Consider the following 19,930-nt stretch of genomic DNA (forward strand, 5'->3'; position numbering starts at 1 on the left):
AATGTAAATGTAAATGTAAATAAATAAGCAAGACACTCAATCAGCTGCGACACTTGGGATATTGGATTGGATTGGATATATAGAAGATGGATGTTGTAGCTACTATAAACATACATAACACATTGAACTTTGTGTGTTTGTGTGTGTGTGTGTGCATATACTTATGTTAAACACTATGCTACGGATTTACGAATTTACGAATTTACGAATTTACGAATTTATGAAATTTGTTTTGTTCGTTGTTTAAAATTAGTATTTAAATGTTTTGTTCTTTTTGATGTTGTCGTTTCTTATGTTTTATTATTATTTATTATTTTTGTTGTTATATATTTTTTTAGTTGTTTTGTTGTTTTTTGTTGTTGTTATTATTGCCGCTTTTGCCGCGCGACGTGGCACCGTCCGTTTTGGTTTTTGCGCTGCGTCTGACACGCGAAACACGTAACACCGCAATGAAGTCGACAGACGAAAGACAAAATATTTTGGCCCGCAAAGCCGAAAACAGCAAAAGCGAAAATGGCAAATACGTTCAACGTTCAACGTTCAACGTTGACAGAGGCAGCAGGCAAGCAAAGCAAAGCGAAGCAAAGCAAAGCAAGAGCAGCAGCAGTAAAAAGGCCAGAAAGCAGAGCACACACACACACAGCGTCAAGGGAGACACGGTTAGTGCAAAAAAAATGGAAATGGAAATGTAAGAAAAGAAAAAAAAACGAAAAAACAGAATCAACGAACTAAACTGTAAAAACTGGCGGCATCGCTCTCAGCACGTGTTATTTGTGCCAAAAGAGAAGGAAAATAAATAAATAAAATAAAAGCGAGACAGCAGCAAGCTGTGTGCAGGCAAGTGCAAGAGAGAGAGAGAGACAGAGAGAGAGAGCGTTAAAGAGAACACAGGCGCAAAGAGAGAGAGAAGGACTGAGACTGAGACTGAGAGAGAGAGAGAGAGCTTTTTGGGCGGCCGCTCTCTGTTTTTGTGGTGAATTTTGAGTGGCACACACGTGTTCCAGTTTTCAAGCGCAACAACAGCAAACCGCAGTGCAAGCGGTGCTCCTAGCCAACCCCTAAAGAGCCCCCACCTCTTTCATCCCTGCCCTGCCCCCTGAGTTGCACCATGCCAAATTCCCTGTACTAAAGTACAACTGTGCGGCTGTTGTTTCAATGTTTTTGCTTCTTTTTTCGTTTTTGCCCAAAAATGTGCCTTCATAAGGGAAATGGAAATACACACCAACACACACACACACTCATACACACAGCGACATGTGTGTACATATGTATTTATGTCTGTGTTCATACACAATTTGTGTCGAGCGCAAGTGGCCACAGTTTTTCTTTCATTTCTTTTTTGCTGCTTCTACTTCTCTCGGCATCGTTTTCCTTTTCCTTTTTTTTGGTGGCTCAAGCAAAGCGCAAGCTTAGTTTTCAGCTGGTTTTTATTGTTGCCTCGTGTGTGTGCTTTTGTAACCACACACACACACACACAGTCAAGTGCACCATGACACACATGCAAACAGAGACAGAAGGATATTCATATCAAAAAATTGTGATGCCCAAAAATAGCAAAGCATAATACTTGCACACTTCAGTTGTTTCAGTCACTCAGACGAAGATCGTTTGCTTTGTGTCACAGAAATTTGCAAACAATTAACTCAAATTACAAAGCACCTCAATCAATAACAGGCGACACATGTCGTATGCGCAATTTTTGTGCCGCTTGCGTAAGGAGAACGTCAAAATATTCAAGTTATTCGTTTTCAGTGCTCACGAATATGCAGAGCAAAACATATCCAACGATTTTATATTCGAGACGTATACTTAATTTTGTAAGTACATATATTACGTATACGCACTCGACAACTATTTGCTTATCAACTGCCTTCAAATTAATTAATCAACATTTCGTTTTAGGAATTAATATGTTAAGATTTGTTTTGAAGTACTAAGAGTCGTATACGTAATTGAGTTTCAGTATGCCTCAAATTTGGATTTCGAATATTATTTGCTAATAAGCTGACTTTAAATACCATTATCAGCATTACGAATTCGTATGATATAGATATAGCGTACCTCAGGTCGTATACGTAATTGAGCTTCTATTAAACATTAAGTATACGTATGATGTTGATTTCGAATTCAAGCAATATTTACTAATCACCTGACTTTGAATAATAATTATCAGCATTTCGATTTAAGAATTTTGCTACTAAGATTTTATATTGAGTACGACGTGTCGTATACGCAATTAAACTGCACTTAAACATTAAGTATACGTATGCTTCGGATTTGGAGCTCGAGCACTATTAGCTAAGAATTTGTTTGCTTTAGATGTAGCATTCCTCGTGTCGTATACGTAATTATATTTCACAAAAATCAAGTATACGTTCACGGTAGCTATGTAAGCGAAATAAAATACAACTATCCGAATGCACAGCATTATTATCATTGCTGCTTAAGAATTCTTTATAAAAGATTAATATTTCACAGCACGTGTCGTATACGTAATGGCATTTCACTGAAAAATTAAGTATACGTACGTTACAGATTTTCAAATCGAATGTTATTTGACAATAAAAATGACTTTAAAAATAAAAAATTCGCAATAAAACAAATTATCATGTTTATGGTGTCGTCTACGTACTTAAAAATTAAGTATACGTTTAATAACATTTTGGAATTCCGTTATTATTTACAATTAAAAAATTGCAACCACCCAGACGAATAATAAACTGTTCTCTTAATGTCAATATTGCATATTACGTATACGTAATTTAATTTCACTACAAATTAAGTATACGTATTTTCTAAATTTTGCGAGGGCAATGGAATGATTAACTTTATTTAGATTTTGACATAAGAATTTGTTAAAACAATAACAATTGTTAAAGATTTCAAATTGCAAATATGACGTATACGTAATTTCATTAGATATCAAATTAAGTATACGTAAGATTTAAATTTCGAGGTCGAATATTACTTCCAACTCTTTTGAATTCTTTACCAAAGTAATTACTTTTGATTTAATGTTTAGCATACGCTACGCGTCGTATACTTAATCTTATAAAATTCATTTTTTAATGATTTTTAAACTATGTACATAAAGAGTAATATCTAATAGTTCGAATGCAAAGTGAATAGCAATTATTGAACTTACTTGATATCAACTTCTAACACTCAAATCATTAAACAATTCCAATTTAATTGCAACTTTAGGCGAACTGCGATAAATGGCGACTGCAAAAATTGCAATTGCAAATTTCACAGGCTTAGTAACGAGGGCATTCATCAACGTTCATCAGTTTGCAAATTCACACATTAATAATTAAGGCGGCGTGAGAAATAAACACAATTGCATGTCAAATTATATGGCAGTAAAAATATCAATGCAACTTGATTGCAACGCCGCGAAAAGAAAAGTTGAATACTAAGTAAACACGTTGTAAAAACTATAAACATAATAAGTGCAAATAAAATTAAAATTATTACTTATAAATTACTTATTAATATATTTCAAACATTTCGTGTAACAAAAGAGAGCTTAAATTATAATACTTGTAATTTGAAGAGATAATAATTATGCTATAATATTTTAATTATAATTATTCGAAATTCCCTTATTACTTTATAGTCCTCTAATTTTGAGTTCATTTTTTTAATGTAGAAAATCTGTTAGTCACGTAATTCTCAATGTGAATGAGCGAATTATTAAATTAGAATCTAATGTAAGTGATTTAATCTTAATCAAATTTCATTATTATATCTTTCATTATCGCTCTCTACATTATTAATTATTGTATTTGGTAAATTTGCAATACTGTTTTTGAATGGTCTTAACTTAAAATTGGTGTTTATCTAACCGAATTGACCAAATTATTAAGTTGGAGTCAAAATTTAAGATTATAATTATATATTTTCATTTGTACACTTGAAATGAATTTCAATAATGTTCAATCTTTTCTTTGAATGCAAAAAATCGTTGAATAAAGTAATTGCAAGTATTTTGTTTTATGTGAATGGGTAAAATTTGTTACTTATAATTATTATAATTATTAAACCTAATCCTTATCTATATCAATTAGAGTAAAATGTATTACTCATTATTTGTATACCTATCCTTCAATGTGTATTTGATTAGTTTAAATTTGCATTCTCCTCATTCAAAATATATATATATGTATTTAAATTATAACCAATTAATTTCATACTTTCTATATATTTCTTTAATGCAGGGTATCTGGCAGTTGGGCACTCATTTCTGTGCTCAATTGAGAATGTCTGCAAAAGCTAGGCCAGAAAGTCGAACCACGAATGATTCGTGCTCATGCTTAATGCAAACAAATGCGACACAAAATGCAGAGCGTTGTGTGTTGTTTGATTTGCATTGTGAGACATTCGATTTGAAAGGTGCATGTCTCGGCTAATTAAGCATACGACATGTATGCCGCAAAGCCTTTCGGTCACACTGCACAAACAGTAGTAGAAAACAAGACCACACTAGAAAAGCTAGTTGACCAAAAGCTTCACACACACATGCATCTAGAAGCACGCCCCATTGAAATGACGCAGTCGAGGAAAAGCTCTCACCACACAGCTCTCTCTCTCTCTTTCTTTCTCTCTCTCTCCTGTGGCAAAGCGATTGCGCGTTCAAGCTAAAACTTAAGAGAAAAACAAGAAACGTGTGTCGTGTGTGTTTTCCCATGTTTTCTCGATTAATTTATGCTCCTGTGTGCCATTAAGAATTTTATGTTTTTTCTCGAGACGCGAGGTGAAGAGCGACAGTGAGAGAAAGAGAAAGAGAGAGAGACGATGCGATGCGATGCCGCTAATGATTTGCGCACTCGGGCAACGCGCTGCTTTTCGGCTCCCCGCGGAGCCTATAAATAAATGAAAAGCGCAAAATGCGTTGGAAACACTGCCGCTAAGTGGATATCGAATTTTATCAGAGATCATCATAAATACACTTCGCGATATGCTTATTAATGGGCTCGCTCACTTGCCATCAAGTGGCCATTGATGATGGCGTCGAAGTGTCAACGAAAAATTCAACCGACAACATTTTAATAGCAATGCAAAGCTTTTTCCTCTGACATCGAAGAGAAACTTTAATTGATAAGAAATGCGTTGACAACAACAAAATCATCTTCTCTGACTTAACTGACCTAATTGCAAAATGCAACTTTTCAAGTTTGAATTTAGTCATTAAATAAGAATTCGTTATTTTAGTAAAATCTTTAGAGTGATTTTTAATATGATTTTGTCAACATCAAGTAAATAAATAGGAAAATAATTTAATGAGTATTTAAATAGGTAAATGTAATAATTTCATTTTCAATTTATACTTTGATCATAATTACAGCTTAGAATAACAATCACAGCAACATTGTGCTTCAGATTCATTTCACTAATAACATAATATTCTTCTGAAGTTTCACAACAATCGGATAATAAAGTTTAAAAATTAGTCAACAGCAAATTTTTAATTGTTTATTTGTTTTCGCCTGCAATTCTTAGTTTTATTATTTTGTCTATTTTCTTTTCTATGTCTTTCTTTCACTCTATTCAAATTAATTGCTTAAGAAATGAGCAAATAAATAAAATGTATTTAAACAACTCAAAGCTAGAGCTGAGCGAGTTCGACTCTGAGATACCCGTTCATTATTGTGAATAAAATCAGAAGAGTTCGCTAATCATTTTAAAATATACCAAATTAATATACCACAAAAATACTAAAAATATACCGAATGCCGTATTCGGCATATGCAGTATTATTCTTATAATATATCGCAAGTATACCGAAAAAATACTAAAAATATACCAAATTCGGTATTTGGTATATGAATATAGTACTTCATTCAAAGCAAAAAAAAATTGTGGTATTATTCTCATAATATACCACATTAATATGCCGCAAATGTAATTAAATATTCCGAAGTCTACATTTGGTATATTGATATAATACGTCATTAAAAGTAAAACAGTGCAGTATTATTCCGAAAATATACCACAAAAATACTAAAATTATTCCAAAGGATACATTTGGCATATTATTATAATATATACCAGATTGTCAGCCAAAGCAACTTACTACTAAATATACGTTTATCGACATGATTTTTTTTCAGCTTGAGTGGGCGGGAGTGGGCGTGGACAGAATTTGAAACAAATTTGATCTGCGTGAAAAGTGGCCAAAAACATTTTAGCTCTATCTCTTATAGTCTCTGAGATTTAGGTGTTCATACGGACGGACAGACAGACAGACGGACAGACTTTACAAGTTCGGAGATGCCTTCATCTGCATGTTACACACATTTCCTGCAGGCACAAACTTATAATACCCTTCTACGCTATGAATAGCGGGTATAAAAAATGTATTTAATTGTTGCTTTTAGGCAACATTGTCTTTAATATTTAATATTTTCTCATTGTTTTGTTTTTGTTTGCTTAGTCAACACAGTTCTTTTGTCTGCATTTTGGCATTGATAAATTGTTGTATAGTATAGTATTTATTTGTATTGTATTTATTTGTATTTGTTTATTTATTATTATTTTTATTTTAAATTCATTTCCTTCAAACATTTTCTCTTTTTCTCACAGAATTCAGATATATAATATTAAACACAAACTTTATCTTCAATGTTGCTAAACCAAGTTTGCAATTTTGTTGTTTATATAAATCAGCTTTTAGAATATACATACATATATCAAATTATCATTGTAGAATATAAATAAATCTGATTATAGAATATATGTATATCAAGCATTAGCTTCAGTTTCATTTTTGTATATAAATAAATTTGCTTGTAGAATATATATCAAGCATGAGATTGAACTTTATTGTTGCTAAACCAAGTTTGCAATTTAGTTCTTTATATAAATCTGCCAAGCATTAACTTCAGCTTCAATGTTGAATATAAATACATCTGCTTTTGGAATATATATCAAGCATTAGCTTTAGCTTCAATGTTGCTGAACCAAGTTTGCAATTTGGTTGTTTATATTATATAAATCTGCTTTTAGAATATATATCAAACATTAACTTCAGCTAAACCAAGTCTGCAACTTAGTTCTTTATACAAGACTGATTTTAGAATATATATCAAACATTAACTTCAGCTTCATTGTTGAATATAAATAAATCTGCTTTTAGAATATACTTGTATATCAAGCATTAGCTTTAACTTCAATGTTGCTGAACCAAGTTTGCAATTTGGTTGTTTATATATAGTAAATCTGCTTTTAGAATATATATCAAACATTAAATTCAGCTAAACCAAGTTTGCAACTTAGTTCTTTATACAAGTCTGATTTTTGAATATATATCAAACATTAGCTTCAGCTTCATTGTTGAATATAAATAAATCTGCTTTTAGAATATATTATACATCAAACATTAGCTTCAGCTTCAATGTTGTTAAACCAAGTTTGCAATTTTGTTGTCTGTATATATAGTAGATAAATCTGATGTTTGTTGCTATTTGCTTGCAATGGATTGTGCTGACACTTTTTATAGGTGGGGAGAAAACAAGGGAGCAAGCAAGGGCAATAAAAATGCAAAACAGTCGCAACGAGTGCGTATACGTAATATAGTATATCGATTGCTGTACTCACATGATGCGATGGTAGGCATCCGACTGTGTCTGGGCACATGTCACGGACTGCTCGGACTCCGTAGAATCATCGCGCAGCGTCGCAACGCCTAACGGTAGAATGGGTATTATAGCAGCTGTCGCAGCTGCCGCTGTTGCCGGGGGTCCCGCCAATGTCGCCGTGTAACCAGCTGCCGCTGACGATGATGGCGGCGTGCCGTTAAAGTTTCCCGTCTGCGTTTGCGTTTGCGTCTGCGTTTGCGTTTGCGATGGCGATGGTGTGGTGCTTAAGGCCTCCTAAACAACATGTTACAAAATGTTAGAGCAAAAAGCAGAAAGTGTAATAAATTGACAGCTGTAAAAGAGGCAAACTTCAAGAGTTAAAGAGAAAAAGCATATTTGAAACACCTTGAATTCGGCGGATTCCTGAACGGAGAAACGCTTGCGTTCGTAATGGATTTCCCGCTCGATCGAGCGACTCCGAAACGCTGGCGGCAACGAACGATCCGGCGGCGTTTGCAACTTCGGTGTGTCCGGTGTGTGAACTCGCTGCTGCTGCTGTTGTTGTTGTTGTTGTTGCTGTTGTTGTTGCTGTTGTTGTTGGTGATGCAGTCCTGCCACACTCTGTTGCAACTGCAGCTGCTGGCGTTGTTGATGCTGCTGCGAAGTTGTCGGTGGACTTTTCTCCTGCTGTTGTTGCTGCTGCTGCTGTTGTTGCTGCTGTTGCTGCTGCTGTTGGTGATGCTGATGCAATTGCTGCTGCTGCTGACGCTGTTGATTCTGCTCCTCGCGCTTTTGCTGGCGCCGTATCTCAAAGTCCAGCAAACGCGCCTCTCGTTGCTCCTTGTCGCGCTGTTTACATGCAATTGTTGCAAAGTGCATTTTTTGTTTACTACTACAAATTCGTGAGCTCAACGGCCATTATTTAATTTCGATACTTATACTTATGCAGTAAGTCATCATTATCATATATTTTTTGACGCGATTGCGATTGCGATTGCGATTTGCTTTAATTGAATTGGCATTTGATTAGAATTGGAATTTTCTTTTTTTTTTGTTTTGGTAATTTTTTTTTTTTTGTGGGGCTGAAGACGCGTCTGCTTGCACACACACACACGCACACATGAACACACACAGAACACGGCACTCGCAGCAGTTGTAGTAGTAGTAGTAGTAGTAGTAGTAGTAGTGGTAGTAGTAGATGGTAGTGGAAGAAGAAGAAGAAGAAGTTGACTGCACACTGACACACTCACCTTGTAATTGATGGCGTCCTGTTCTTCCTTTTTGGCCTCACGCTCGTTGCGCTGTCGATCGCGTTGCTTTTCCTCGTCGGTTTGCGATGTTTTGCTGTCTGCGTAGCGAGAGGGAGAGGGAGAGAAAGAAGAGTGGGAGAGAGAGAGAGAGAGAGAGAAGAAATGTTGCCAACAAATGTTTGATTAATTCCAATTGCAGTTTTCTATATTCTCAGTACTTTTTTTGTTGGCATGCAGCGAAAACAAATGTCAAAAGCAAGAGAAATCGTTTTTTTTTATAGTTAAATCATAAAATATATATGTTATATATAGAGAACATTCGATAGTTTATGATCTAAAGAAGTAAAGTAAACATTTTCATGTTTGTTCTTCCATTATTTTATAGTTTGTTTGTAGGACAGTTCAACATGCTGACAACTCGATAACACATTCCATTTCTATGCACAGGCAACAGGAAACGAAACAAAACAAACGAACGAACGAACGAACGAACGAACGAACAACTAACAAACAACAAAACCGAAAACCAAAACTGAAAACTTCAAGTATACTTATATGGTGTATAGAAAGCAAAAAGTTCTGCGCTACAACTTAATGTCGAAGAAGGCTTCGCTAATTACAAAATTCTCTTAGTTTTCGCTACATATTTCCCTAAGGCATTCAAAGCTACAAAGATCTAGACTAAGTATTAAATATACTACGAAATCTAATATTCCGCTTTCTATATGCAATTAGCTGGCTCCGCCAAGTTTGTATTTGATTTTGTCTTTGTCCCTAGATAGTTGCATTTTGTATATTTTGTTGTAAATATTACTCATACGTAGTGTGTGCACTTTCATTCAATTATTGCGTATTGTGTGTTCAATTATTGTGTCGAACTTTATTATTCATGTTCTACATTGTTATTAAATGTAATATGCAAAAGTGCTGGAAAGATATGCGTCTACTAATCAACTCTTAGAACCTGAAAGTTTGCAAGTTTTGTTAGTATTTATTTAATGAAAAGCACATGAGGCAACAGTTTAAAGCATCTAATTGCTGATTTCAAGCTTCTAGCGTGGCAAACTATATAAAAACACTGTTTTCTAAGTTCAAGTTATTATTATCCAAGTGCGTTGCTAATTTTTCGAAATATTCGAACAATTTAATGATTTCTTTTAATCTCAATGTAATATAAATTACTACATAAAGCACTAAAAAGCTTCCCATTGTTGTAATATGCCTCTTTATACTCAATTAACTGACAATCTCCAGTTTAAAGTATTGCTAAATAATAAATATTATATATTTTCTCAGTTCCTAATGAACACAATTAGTCTAATTTAGTCAAAATAAATATTAATCTTCAACATTCTATCAAATTTGATTAATGACTTAATTATCTAAAAAGCTTCTGAAAGCTCGCTGCAGCTTTATAAACTACTAATTTATTAATTTCAATTTGTAGGCATAAAAAACCTTATTGAAAGCTGCTGAATGTTTTTTGTTCATTTCACGTAACTACTCAAAATATATAGAAAACAGATTAAACGAATTGAATTAGTATTTTGTATAGCATAACTTTAACTAAATTGCGACTCTTTCCAGCATAGTTAATTAAAAAGAAAGCTGCTTAAAGCACTTAGCTAAACTTTGAAGCAATCTATATATATTCTAAAAATATATATTCTATATTGAAGTTCTACAAATGTGGCTCTACAGTTGAGCTTCACAGTTTGGCCATTTTCATCGCACATAATTAATCGTAAGCTGCTAAAAGCTTTCAACTAGTCTAATTTACTTTTAAATGCTAAGCCAACAAACGGATACAACACAAATAAAATCTATTTATTCTTTTAAAAGGAAGTCCTAGAGATAAACTTTTAATAACAGTTAATCAATAAGCTGCTGAAAGCTTGAAACTAGTCTAATTTCAATTAGAAGCTTTAAAATGCTTAACCAGCTGATGAAAACGGCTTAAAACTAAATCTAGCTTCAAAAAGAAATGCCACAGATAAGCATTAAACATGTTGTTCATCAATTTTGCTCAATTTTATCAATTCACAGCAGTTAATTAATCAGTAAGCTGCTTAAAGCTTTCATCAACTCTACTTTTATTTATAAGCTAAGCCAACTAATCAATACAACTACGAAATTTATTTTGAAATCTCCAAAAAGAAGTGCCATAGATAAGCTGCAAATATTTTGTAATTCCTTTCAGTCAGTGTCATTATCGGTTAAAAATCGAGAGAGAGCATAAATGAAAGCTAAACTAGGCAAACTGACTGGCGGACTTAAAAGCTTGTTAATATCTTAAATATTTTGTGCTCAATTTGATCAATTCATTGAAGTTAATAAATCATTAAGCTTCTGAAAGCTTTTAGCTAGTCTAATTTTATTTAGAAGCTTTAAAATGCTAAACTGGCCGATGAAACTGAAAACTGGCTTAAAACTAAATCTGGCTTCAAAAATAAATGCCACAGATAAGCATTAAACATTTTGTTCATCAATTTTGCTCAATTTGATCAATTCACAGCAGTTAATTAATCAGTAAGCTGCTTAAAGCTTTCATCAACTCTACTTTTATTTATAAGCTTAAAAATGCTAAGCCAACTAATCAATACAACTACGAAATCTATTTTTAAATCTCCAAAAAGAAATGCCATAGATAAGCTGCAAATATTTTGTAATCCCTTTCAGTCAGTGTCATTATCGGTTAGAAATCGAGAGAGAGAGAGAGAGAGCATAAATGAAAGCTAAACTAGGCAAAGTGACTGGCGGATTTGAAAGCTTGTTATGCACTCAACCTCGCACACACAGAATACACACACACACACAGACACACACACAGAGCACACACACATACACAGAGAGTGCGCACCTTTCAGCCAGTGTCATTGCAGTGCAATTAGCATGTGGACAGTGAGCGGCAAAAATAAGGTGACATCTGTGCAAATGCTTTGACAGCATTTGAGTGTGTGTGTGCCATAATTGTATTAAGTACATGTGTGTGTGTGTTTGAGTACCGTAATAAGTATAACCTCCAAGAGGGGAGAATCAGTTAATTGAGATGCGAGAGGAGAGTGCGGGGTAAGGCAGGTGTTGAAGAAGGAGAAGAAGAAGAAGAAGAAGACTGAAGGCAGACACGTTATTCTACTTATGGACTTGTGTTGTTATTTTTTAGTGCTTACAATTATTTTTGTGTTTGGCAAAGCGAAAACGGAAGAAGACGAACACAAACATAAAAGGGAAAAGAAGACAAGAAAAGAGAAAAGAGAAAGAGAAAGGAGGAAGGAGGGGGAGGTGGGTAAAACCGAAAGCGCTGTTTTTACAACCACATAACGGAACAATCTAATATATATTTAATAGAATAATAATCATAATAATAATCATAAGAAACAATAAACTATGCGATAAATTTCAAGTTCAAGCAGCTACAATAGAGCGAGCGAGAGAGTGAGAGAGAGAGCGAGAGAGCGAGGCAGCAAGCGCAAGCGAGCGAGCGAGACAGAGAGAGAGAGAGAGAGAGCGAGCGAGCAAAGTGAGTGAGACAGACTTACTCCTTACCTCTAGATGTGTCAGTTGGTTTTGTTGTTGTTGTTGATGATATTGTTGTTGTTGTTGTTATAGTAGGAGATGTTGTTGTTGTTGTTGTTGTTGTTGATGTAGTTGGCAATACTAGTAGTTGTTGTAGTAGTTGTTGTTGTTGTGGGTGTGTCGATTGTATGAGATTTTTGAGCATTTACATTTTTGCAACCTTTGAAGTGCGTGTGTTGCGTGTGGCCAAGCAGACGAAACTTTTCTTTTTCTTTTTCTTTTACTTTTTCTTATTCTGTTTTTTTTTTTTTCTTTTTGCTTTTGCTTTTTGCTTTTCCTTACTCGGTTTTCTTTTGTTTTGTCGGTTTCTTGAGGGTTTTTTTTTGCGTTTTTGTTTCTTTTATTTTGCTTTTATTATTTATTTATGCTTCCGCTGCTGCTTTGCATTTTTGCGTTTGTTTTTTTGCTTTTTGCTTTTTGCTTTGCTTTGTTTTGTTTACATTGCTTTCTCAACAGCGGCGACGGCGTTTAACGGCGAAATTAGCAGCGTGTGAGTGTGAGTGTGTGTTTGTGTGAGTGGATTGGTGTCAATGTGTGTGTGTGTGTGTAGGAGGAGGGGTGGGGGCACAACAAAATGTCGAATAAATGGCCCCTGCGGCATGTGATGTGCAATGTGTGCTTGCCTCGAGGTCGAGCAAACACACTCAATCTACAAATTCCTCTTGCAGCAGCGTCTAACTATATATCTTTGTCTCTGTGTGTGTGTGTGTGTGTGTGTTGGTGTGTGTTGGTGTGTGTGTGTGTGCTATGGGCATATGTGTGCGTTTCTCTGGCTACGAATCATGTTCAATGATGCACATACATTTATATATATATAAAGTTTTTGATACGATCTTGATCCAGTCTGAGATTAAGAAACTATATACTATATAGACATATATATATATATATGCATGTATGTACGATGTCGATTAGAACATTAGCTGAGCTGTGGCGTTTACGTTACGTGGTCGGTGGGCGTGGTCGGTGGTCGGTGGGCGTGGTGAAGGTGGCGTGTCAGGATTTAACGTGGTTTAAACGACATAATATCAAAGAAAAGATAAGAAACAACGAAATTGTGAATGATTATTAATAAATTTCGTTTTCATTATGCTTTTTTTTTGTCTATTATTTCTTTTGTTTTTTTTTTGCGCTTAACTTTTGGTCAATCGTAAACCAGTTAATCAAATCAATTAACTCAATAACAGTTTATTTAACTATTTTTGTGTTGTACATTATTTTAATACACTTGCAGCACAGTTTATAAATTAAGCAAAAGTTCCGAAATTTTAAATATCAAAAAAGATACCTTAAAATTCACTAATTATATATTATATTATTTATGTTTACTTTGAAAACATTTCCCAATAATTAAAGTAAAATCTGACAATTAATTTATAAAGTAAATTAAACTTCATATAGATATAAAAATTTTAAGATCTTTAACTATTTTCTTCTTTTGGGATTATGAATTTCAGTATTTTATTTAGTATTTGAAAATATTGAAATTTCTAAATTTACTCAATACCTTATTAATATTCTTCATTCATGCATTTCAACTTGGAATGAAACTTTGATATTGTTTTGTTGTAGTATTTTTGTTAGCGGTATTTAGTATATTTGGTATTTTTACTAGATACCACATTTAGCATATGCAAAGGAATACTAGTTTAGAATTTATAGATTGCTCAATAAAAATGAAATTTGGTATTTTATTTAGTATTTTAAAATACTCAAATTTGCAGATTTGTTGAATAGCTAAAAGAAGTATTGAAATTGCATTGTTGAAGGAATTTTTACTAGCAGTATATATTTAATATTCAGTATATTTGGTATTTTTTCTAAGTTAATAAACTAGTGAATTGAAAGGAATAATAGTTGTAAATTTCGAAATTTTTCACATCAGGTGAAGTGTAATATGAATTTAAGTATTTTTTGTAGTATTTTAAAATACTCAAATTTGCAAACTTATTTAGTAGTTTAGCTTTAGTGGAAGGAAACTTTTATAATGCATTGTTGTGGTATTTTTACGAGCAGTATTTAATACTGGGTATATTTCATAATTAGTATATTTGATATTTTAACTAGACATCAACTAGCGAATACAGAAGAATACAACTATCTGCAAGGGTATTAAATAGTCGGCAAGCCGGCAATGTTTTAAAATTCGAATGATGTCCATAGCTTAAAAGTAGATACCAACTATACATATATAAATGAATGCAATAGGGAAAGGAGTTTTCTCAAAAAAAAAAACGGAAAAAAACAAACGAAAAATGTGAAATCGAAGAAGAAGAAGAAGAAGAAGAAAACTAAAAACCTAACTCTGTTCCTTGTTACGTATTTGAAACTCAGTATGATCCAAAGGCGTACCTGATCAGTTTTCTCTTCTCAAAGAATTGGTCTGTAAAATTCATAAGCTACATACATACAACATACGTAATATATATATAGAGATAGAGAGGTATACAATATATATAATACCTAAGGGAATCGGGGAATTTCAGTTTCTTATAGTTTTTGTTGTTAAATCAAAATAGAAAACTTAAGAATTTGATGGCATTGTGTCTCAGATACGTTGAAGAATACATAGTTGATATTTAAGATACATATATGGTATATTTTGCTGGTATATTATAGAGTATATATATATATTAATTGTACATCTATAGTATAGAGTATAGTTTACGATTATACGATTCAGGTTCACTCAGTTACATCATACGTACATACGTATACAAAACGCAAGAATATATATAGTATAGTATAGTATAGTTTAGTATAGTAGTTATAGTATTATAGTAATCGAACTGTAAACAGAGCAAGAGACTGGGTACATTTAGAGACTTGCCGTTAGAAGAAGGAAAACTCAAAAAATAACAAAACCCAAAATCGAATCAAACGGAACTCAAAAAAAAAAAAAAACGGAGAACTAAGTAACCAAAAAGAAATGGGGAAAAATAATGCTTGTAGTACATATATATTTCATATGTGGAAGAAAAGAAATGAAGTAAAGAAATGTTGCAACACCCAGACGAAAACAGAAAACCCGTACATGCAACTCACTTGAGGAACCGCCGCCAGCGCCAGGTGGCGGATAGGAAAACCAAAATTGATGTGCCAGTTTGAAGTGGCCCAAAGATGGGCTTGCTGCCATGCAGAACGCGGGGGAGAGAAAGAGAAAAGAAAGAGACAAAGAAATACATATAAATGAACAACATTTCGAATATACTAAATACTATATACTTAAGAATACAACGCAAACCCAAATCCCAAACCGAACCCAATCCTAACCTTAGACAACTGCGGAAGCAAATACATTTCACACATTTTCTTTGTCTTTAGTTTGCCTTGTGATTTTCTTTAGTATTTTGCTCGAAACTAAATTCGTTTCATTGCAAAATAGTTGTTGACATTTATTGTAAACATTTGGCAAACACATTTTGATTTATTGATGTACTAAATTATTATATACAACAATAAATTATTGAAATATTTCAAATGCATTCATCACAAAAGTAAATTCGTAACTATACAAGTTGCTGACATTTATTGCATTTTTTTTGCAAAAACAAAATATTTTGATTCACTTCGAAGGAATAAACCTAAAAGCTTTGTATTATTGATTGAATTGATTAAAAATTGCAACCTAGATTATGTAGTATTCAAAACTAATTCAAATCTTCAACATTCTATCAAATTTTCCTAGTGACTTATTTATTAAGAAAGCTTCTGAAAGCTCGCTACTGATTTAAGTTGTTAGCTACACAAAATTTCAAACTAAATTGTATTTTTTTCTTGATAATTATTTCTAATTTGTTTGGTTACGAACAAACAAACCTAATTTAATTTCAAACTAGATTATATTCAAAACCAATTTAAATCTTCAACATTCTATCAAATTTTCCTAGTGACTTATTTATTAAGAAAGCTTCTGAAAGCTCGCAACAGATTTAAGTTTTCAACTATACAAAATTTTAAACTAGATTGTATTTTTTTTTCTTGGTAATCATTTCTAATTTGTTTGGTTACGAACAAACAAACCTAATTTAATCGAAACATTTCAATAATATATAATACATTTTAATTGATTAAATTCTGAAATTTATATTTTGTTATTATATTATCATATTTGTATTGTTATTTTATTTCAAACTAGATTATATAGTATTCAAAATCAATTGAAAACTTCAACATTCTATCATCCTAGTGACTTAATCATCTAGAAAGCTTCTGAAAGCTCGCTACATATTTAAGTTTTCAGCTATACAAAATTTCAAACTAGATTGTATATTTTTTTTTTATTTTTCTTGGCAATTACTTCTAATTTGGTTACGAATAAACAAACCTAATTTAATCGAAACATTTCAATAATATATAATAAATTTTATTGATTAAATTATGAAATTTATATTTTATTATTATATTATCATATTTCTAATACGGTATTGTTATTTTATTTTATTATTGTATTATAAAATATATATTTATTACAAACGTATTTTCATTTGATTTCTTTCTCGTTGCGGTTTTAATACACAACTTTTGTAGACAGTTTAATTATTGAGAACAATTTGCATATTTTAATTACTTTTAAAAAGTTGAGAACCTCCCCAAAAACTATTTTATTGTGTGAGTGAACTTTTTGCAAACTGAATTCGGGCACAACATTACAATTCTTAAATTAAGGAATTGCAACTGTTATTATGATGGAATACTATATAGTATATCATAGGTAGTTTAGTTTGGCTATAGCACGTGACTTTCTGGGTTACCGGCTTTGGAGAAACTTTCTTTCTGTGGTCCTTGTTGAGTACTCACCAAATGGGCTAAAAGCGTGTATTTGATTTTGTTTATCTTATTTGTTATTTTTTGTTCCAACTTTTGTTCTTTTTTTGTTCAGTTTTCACTTTTCTCGCTTTGCTGTTTTGGGTTATTTAAATTTTTCTTTGATTAAAAGTTTTCTGCTTCTGTGCTTATTGGGAATGGATCGAAGTTATGTGCTTGCAAATGTGTGTGTTTATGTGAGTGAATGTGTGTGAGAGTCTCTGCGTATGTGTGTGTGTGTGTGTGTGCAGCTTTGCGTTGATTATAAAAGTTGAAATTGTTGAAACAGGAATTACACACACAGCAGCAAAATGCAACTAAGTTAATTAAAAGCACACACTCACACATACATACATGCACTCAGACCCACTCTCACACACACACACACACACACACACACACAGCCTATACAATGATAAGGAAGCAATTTGATGAGCTTTCTTTGCTTGCTCCACTTGCTTTTCTTACACATTTCTTTATCTTTCTTTTTTTTTTACTTTATGTCCTTTTGCAATTTGTAATTGATGAGCGCAATATGTCAAAATCAGATTTGTAACAACAAAATTTTTGTCGTTTGCAGAAGAAGCAAGCAGCAGACAGACAGAGGAGAAGAAGGAAGAGGAATAAGCGTGAAATGCGTGTAATTTAATATTGTGAATATTGTGATATGGAATTGAAATTGGAATACGCGGAATAATACACGAGACACTGCTGACGGAGAGGCAGCAAAAACAACGGGCAGCAAAGGCAGCGAGCCAGCAGTCGTTTGCCGTTAGCCGTTTATCGCGGACTCGAGGAGGGTTTCTGCAAGTGCCGACCGAAGCCAAAGTATCATACGCCAACGCCAACGCTGACGCTGACGTTGACGCCAACGTCGGCAGCATCAAATGTTTGCCGTTCGGCCTTCGCCAAATGCAAAAAAAGAACTAAAAAAAAACAAGAGGCGCCAGCTTACAAAAGTTCTTGCTCTCCTTAGTGTTGTTGTTGTTGCTGTTGCTGTTGCTGTTGCCGATGCGCTGCTTTCGTATTTTGTTACACTGCAGTTTGCACCATAAGTGCGAGAGCGCACTAACTAAACGGCTCTCGCACTTTTTGCACTCTCCTAGGCGTTCGCTCTCTCACACTCTCTTTGCTCTCGCAGTGGGCTCTCTCTCACTTGGTCGGCGGTTATTAACGTCGCTTTTCTTTCATTTTGGCATTAACGATACACGAAACCAAAATAATAAGGTGCAAAACACACACACACTAGCACACTAGCACACACGCACGCATGCAGAAGAAGGTGGAAAGAGAAGGAACAACTAATTGCACATTATACACTCACTCACTCACTCACTCTATGCACATTTTGTTTATCTATTTACACTGGCCAGCACAACATAACAACAACAACAAAAATGTAGGCTGACATCATCAGCAGCAAAGGACCAAACTAAAAAGAATTCCCCCCAGCACACACATAAATTTCCCACCCAGTTGAAAAAGTCCTGCACGCATGTGAGTGACTGCAGCAGATCTTGCAAAAGCTTATCGTATATTTAGTATATACTAAAGACAGATGCAGTGATTGATTTGCACCGACACTTTGGTCACTCCGAAATTGCAATTGAAATTTATGCGAAATTTGTCATATTTTATTGACTTTAATTGTTATATAAGATTTAATTCATTAACATATGTATATAATTGGGTATGCTGAATATTTTGTGTGCAATTTTAGTATATTATTTCAAGTCTAGATTATCGAGTGTTATATGATTTAACTGCATTTCTGCAGGCGAATTTTTGCAATGAAATGCGATTCGATTGTGCAGCTAGCCATGATATAAAACTATTTATTCAAGGACTCACGCCTCTCACAGCTGGCAACAACCGACACACAAACGTGCATACATATATATATATATATATATATATATATATATACTTGTACTATATAGATAGGCAGGCACACACATTGTATCTGATTAGCAAAGGGCGTCAGTTAATTTGTAACGCTTACAAGTACTACATACATATGTACATATATATTATCGTTATAAATAATTAAAACGTGACACAGTCCATTGATAGTAGTAGAGCACTTGATTAATTTTAAAATGCGAGCACAGAAAAGAATTTCATAGAAAAAAATAGACACTGTTTAATGAAATATCTTCAAGTTTAAAGTTGTAATATATATAAATATATATTTATATATATATATATATAGTACAGATATCCATTTGTGGCATTAAGTTTAGGCATTTACCATTGACTACACACGAGTAGCCAGAACCGGAACAAGCTAAACCAGGGCACGTTTTGGATGCGTGTGAAGTGCGACTTGTTGTCGGGGACTTGCAATGTGTGTGACGACTGTGGCTGCTGGACTTGATTGCGCGACTGGTGCTGCTCCCACATCGCCATCGCCATCGCCGTTGCCGTCGCCTCGTTGCTACATATATATGCAGCACACATTGTCTCATAATGGATGCCTGATTACAACCGAGCAACGAGCGCCCCAACCAAACACACATGGTTAAAACTCTAACGAGCCACGAAGGAGCCAACAACATCGACTCTCCCTTTGCTCCCGAACAGATAAAAGCGAGAGAGAAATAGAGACCGAAGCAGCAAGCGAGAGAGAAAAAGCGAGAGCGCCTCCCATCACGTCTGCGTGAGAAAAATAGGGAATTCGGCTAAATGACCCAGCAGGAAATGTGAAGTGTGCATGAA

At 33.7% G+C, this 19,930-nt stretch overlaps 1 protein-coding gene across 1 annotated transcript in view; it reads right to left on the reverse strand.

Moving 5' to 3' along the window:
• The window catches only part of LOC133847610 (uncharacterized), a 35,926-nt gene extending 16,231 nt beyond the window's left edge, over positions 1–19,695 (reverse strand). Inside the window, exons 1-5 of the mRNA XM_062282770.1 lie at positions 19,464–19,695; positions 15,452–15,535; positions 8,831–8,928; positions 7,986–8,429; positions 7,600–7,874 (exon numbers count right to left, since the gene is read on the reverse strand). Of these exons, the coding sequence (XP_062138754.1) occupies positions 7,600–7,874; positions 7,986–8,429; positions 8,831–8,928; positions 15,452–15,535; positions 19,464–19,680 (1,118 nt within the window). The 5' untranslated portion in view covers positions 19,681–19,695. The remainder of the gene's footprint in view (positions 1–7,599; positions 7,875–7,985; positions 8,430–8,830; positions 8,929–15,451; positions 15,536–19,463) is intronic.
• Between the last annotated feature and the right edge of the window lie 235 nt (positions 19,696–19,930).

The sequence above is a fragment of the Drosophila sulfurigaster genome, chromosome X (genome assembly GCF_023558435.1).
Source record: "Drosophila sulfurigaster albostrigata strain 15112-1811.04 chromosome X, ASM2355843v2, whole genome shotgun sequence".
Lineage (NCBI taxonomy): Eukaryota > Metazoa > Arthropoda > Insecta > Diptera > Drosophilidae > Drosophila > Drosophila sulfurigaster.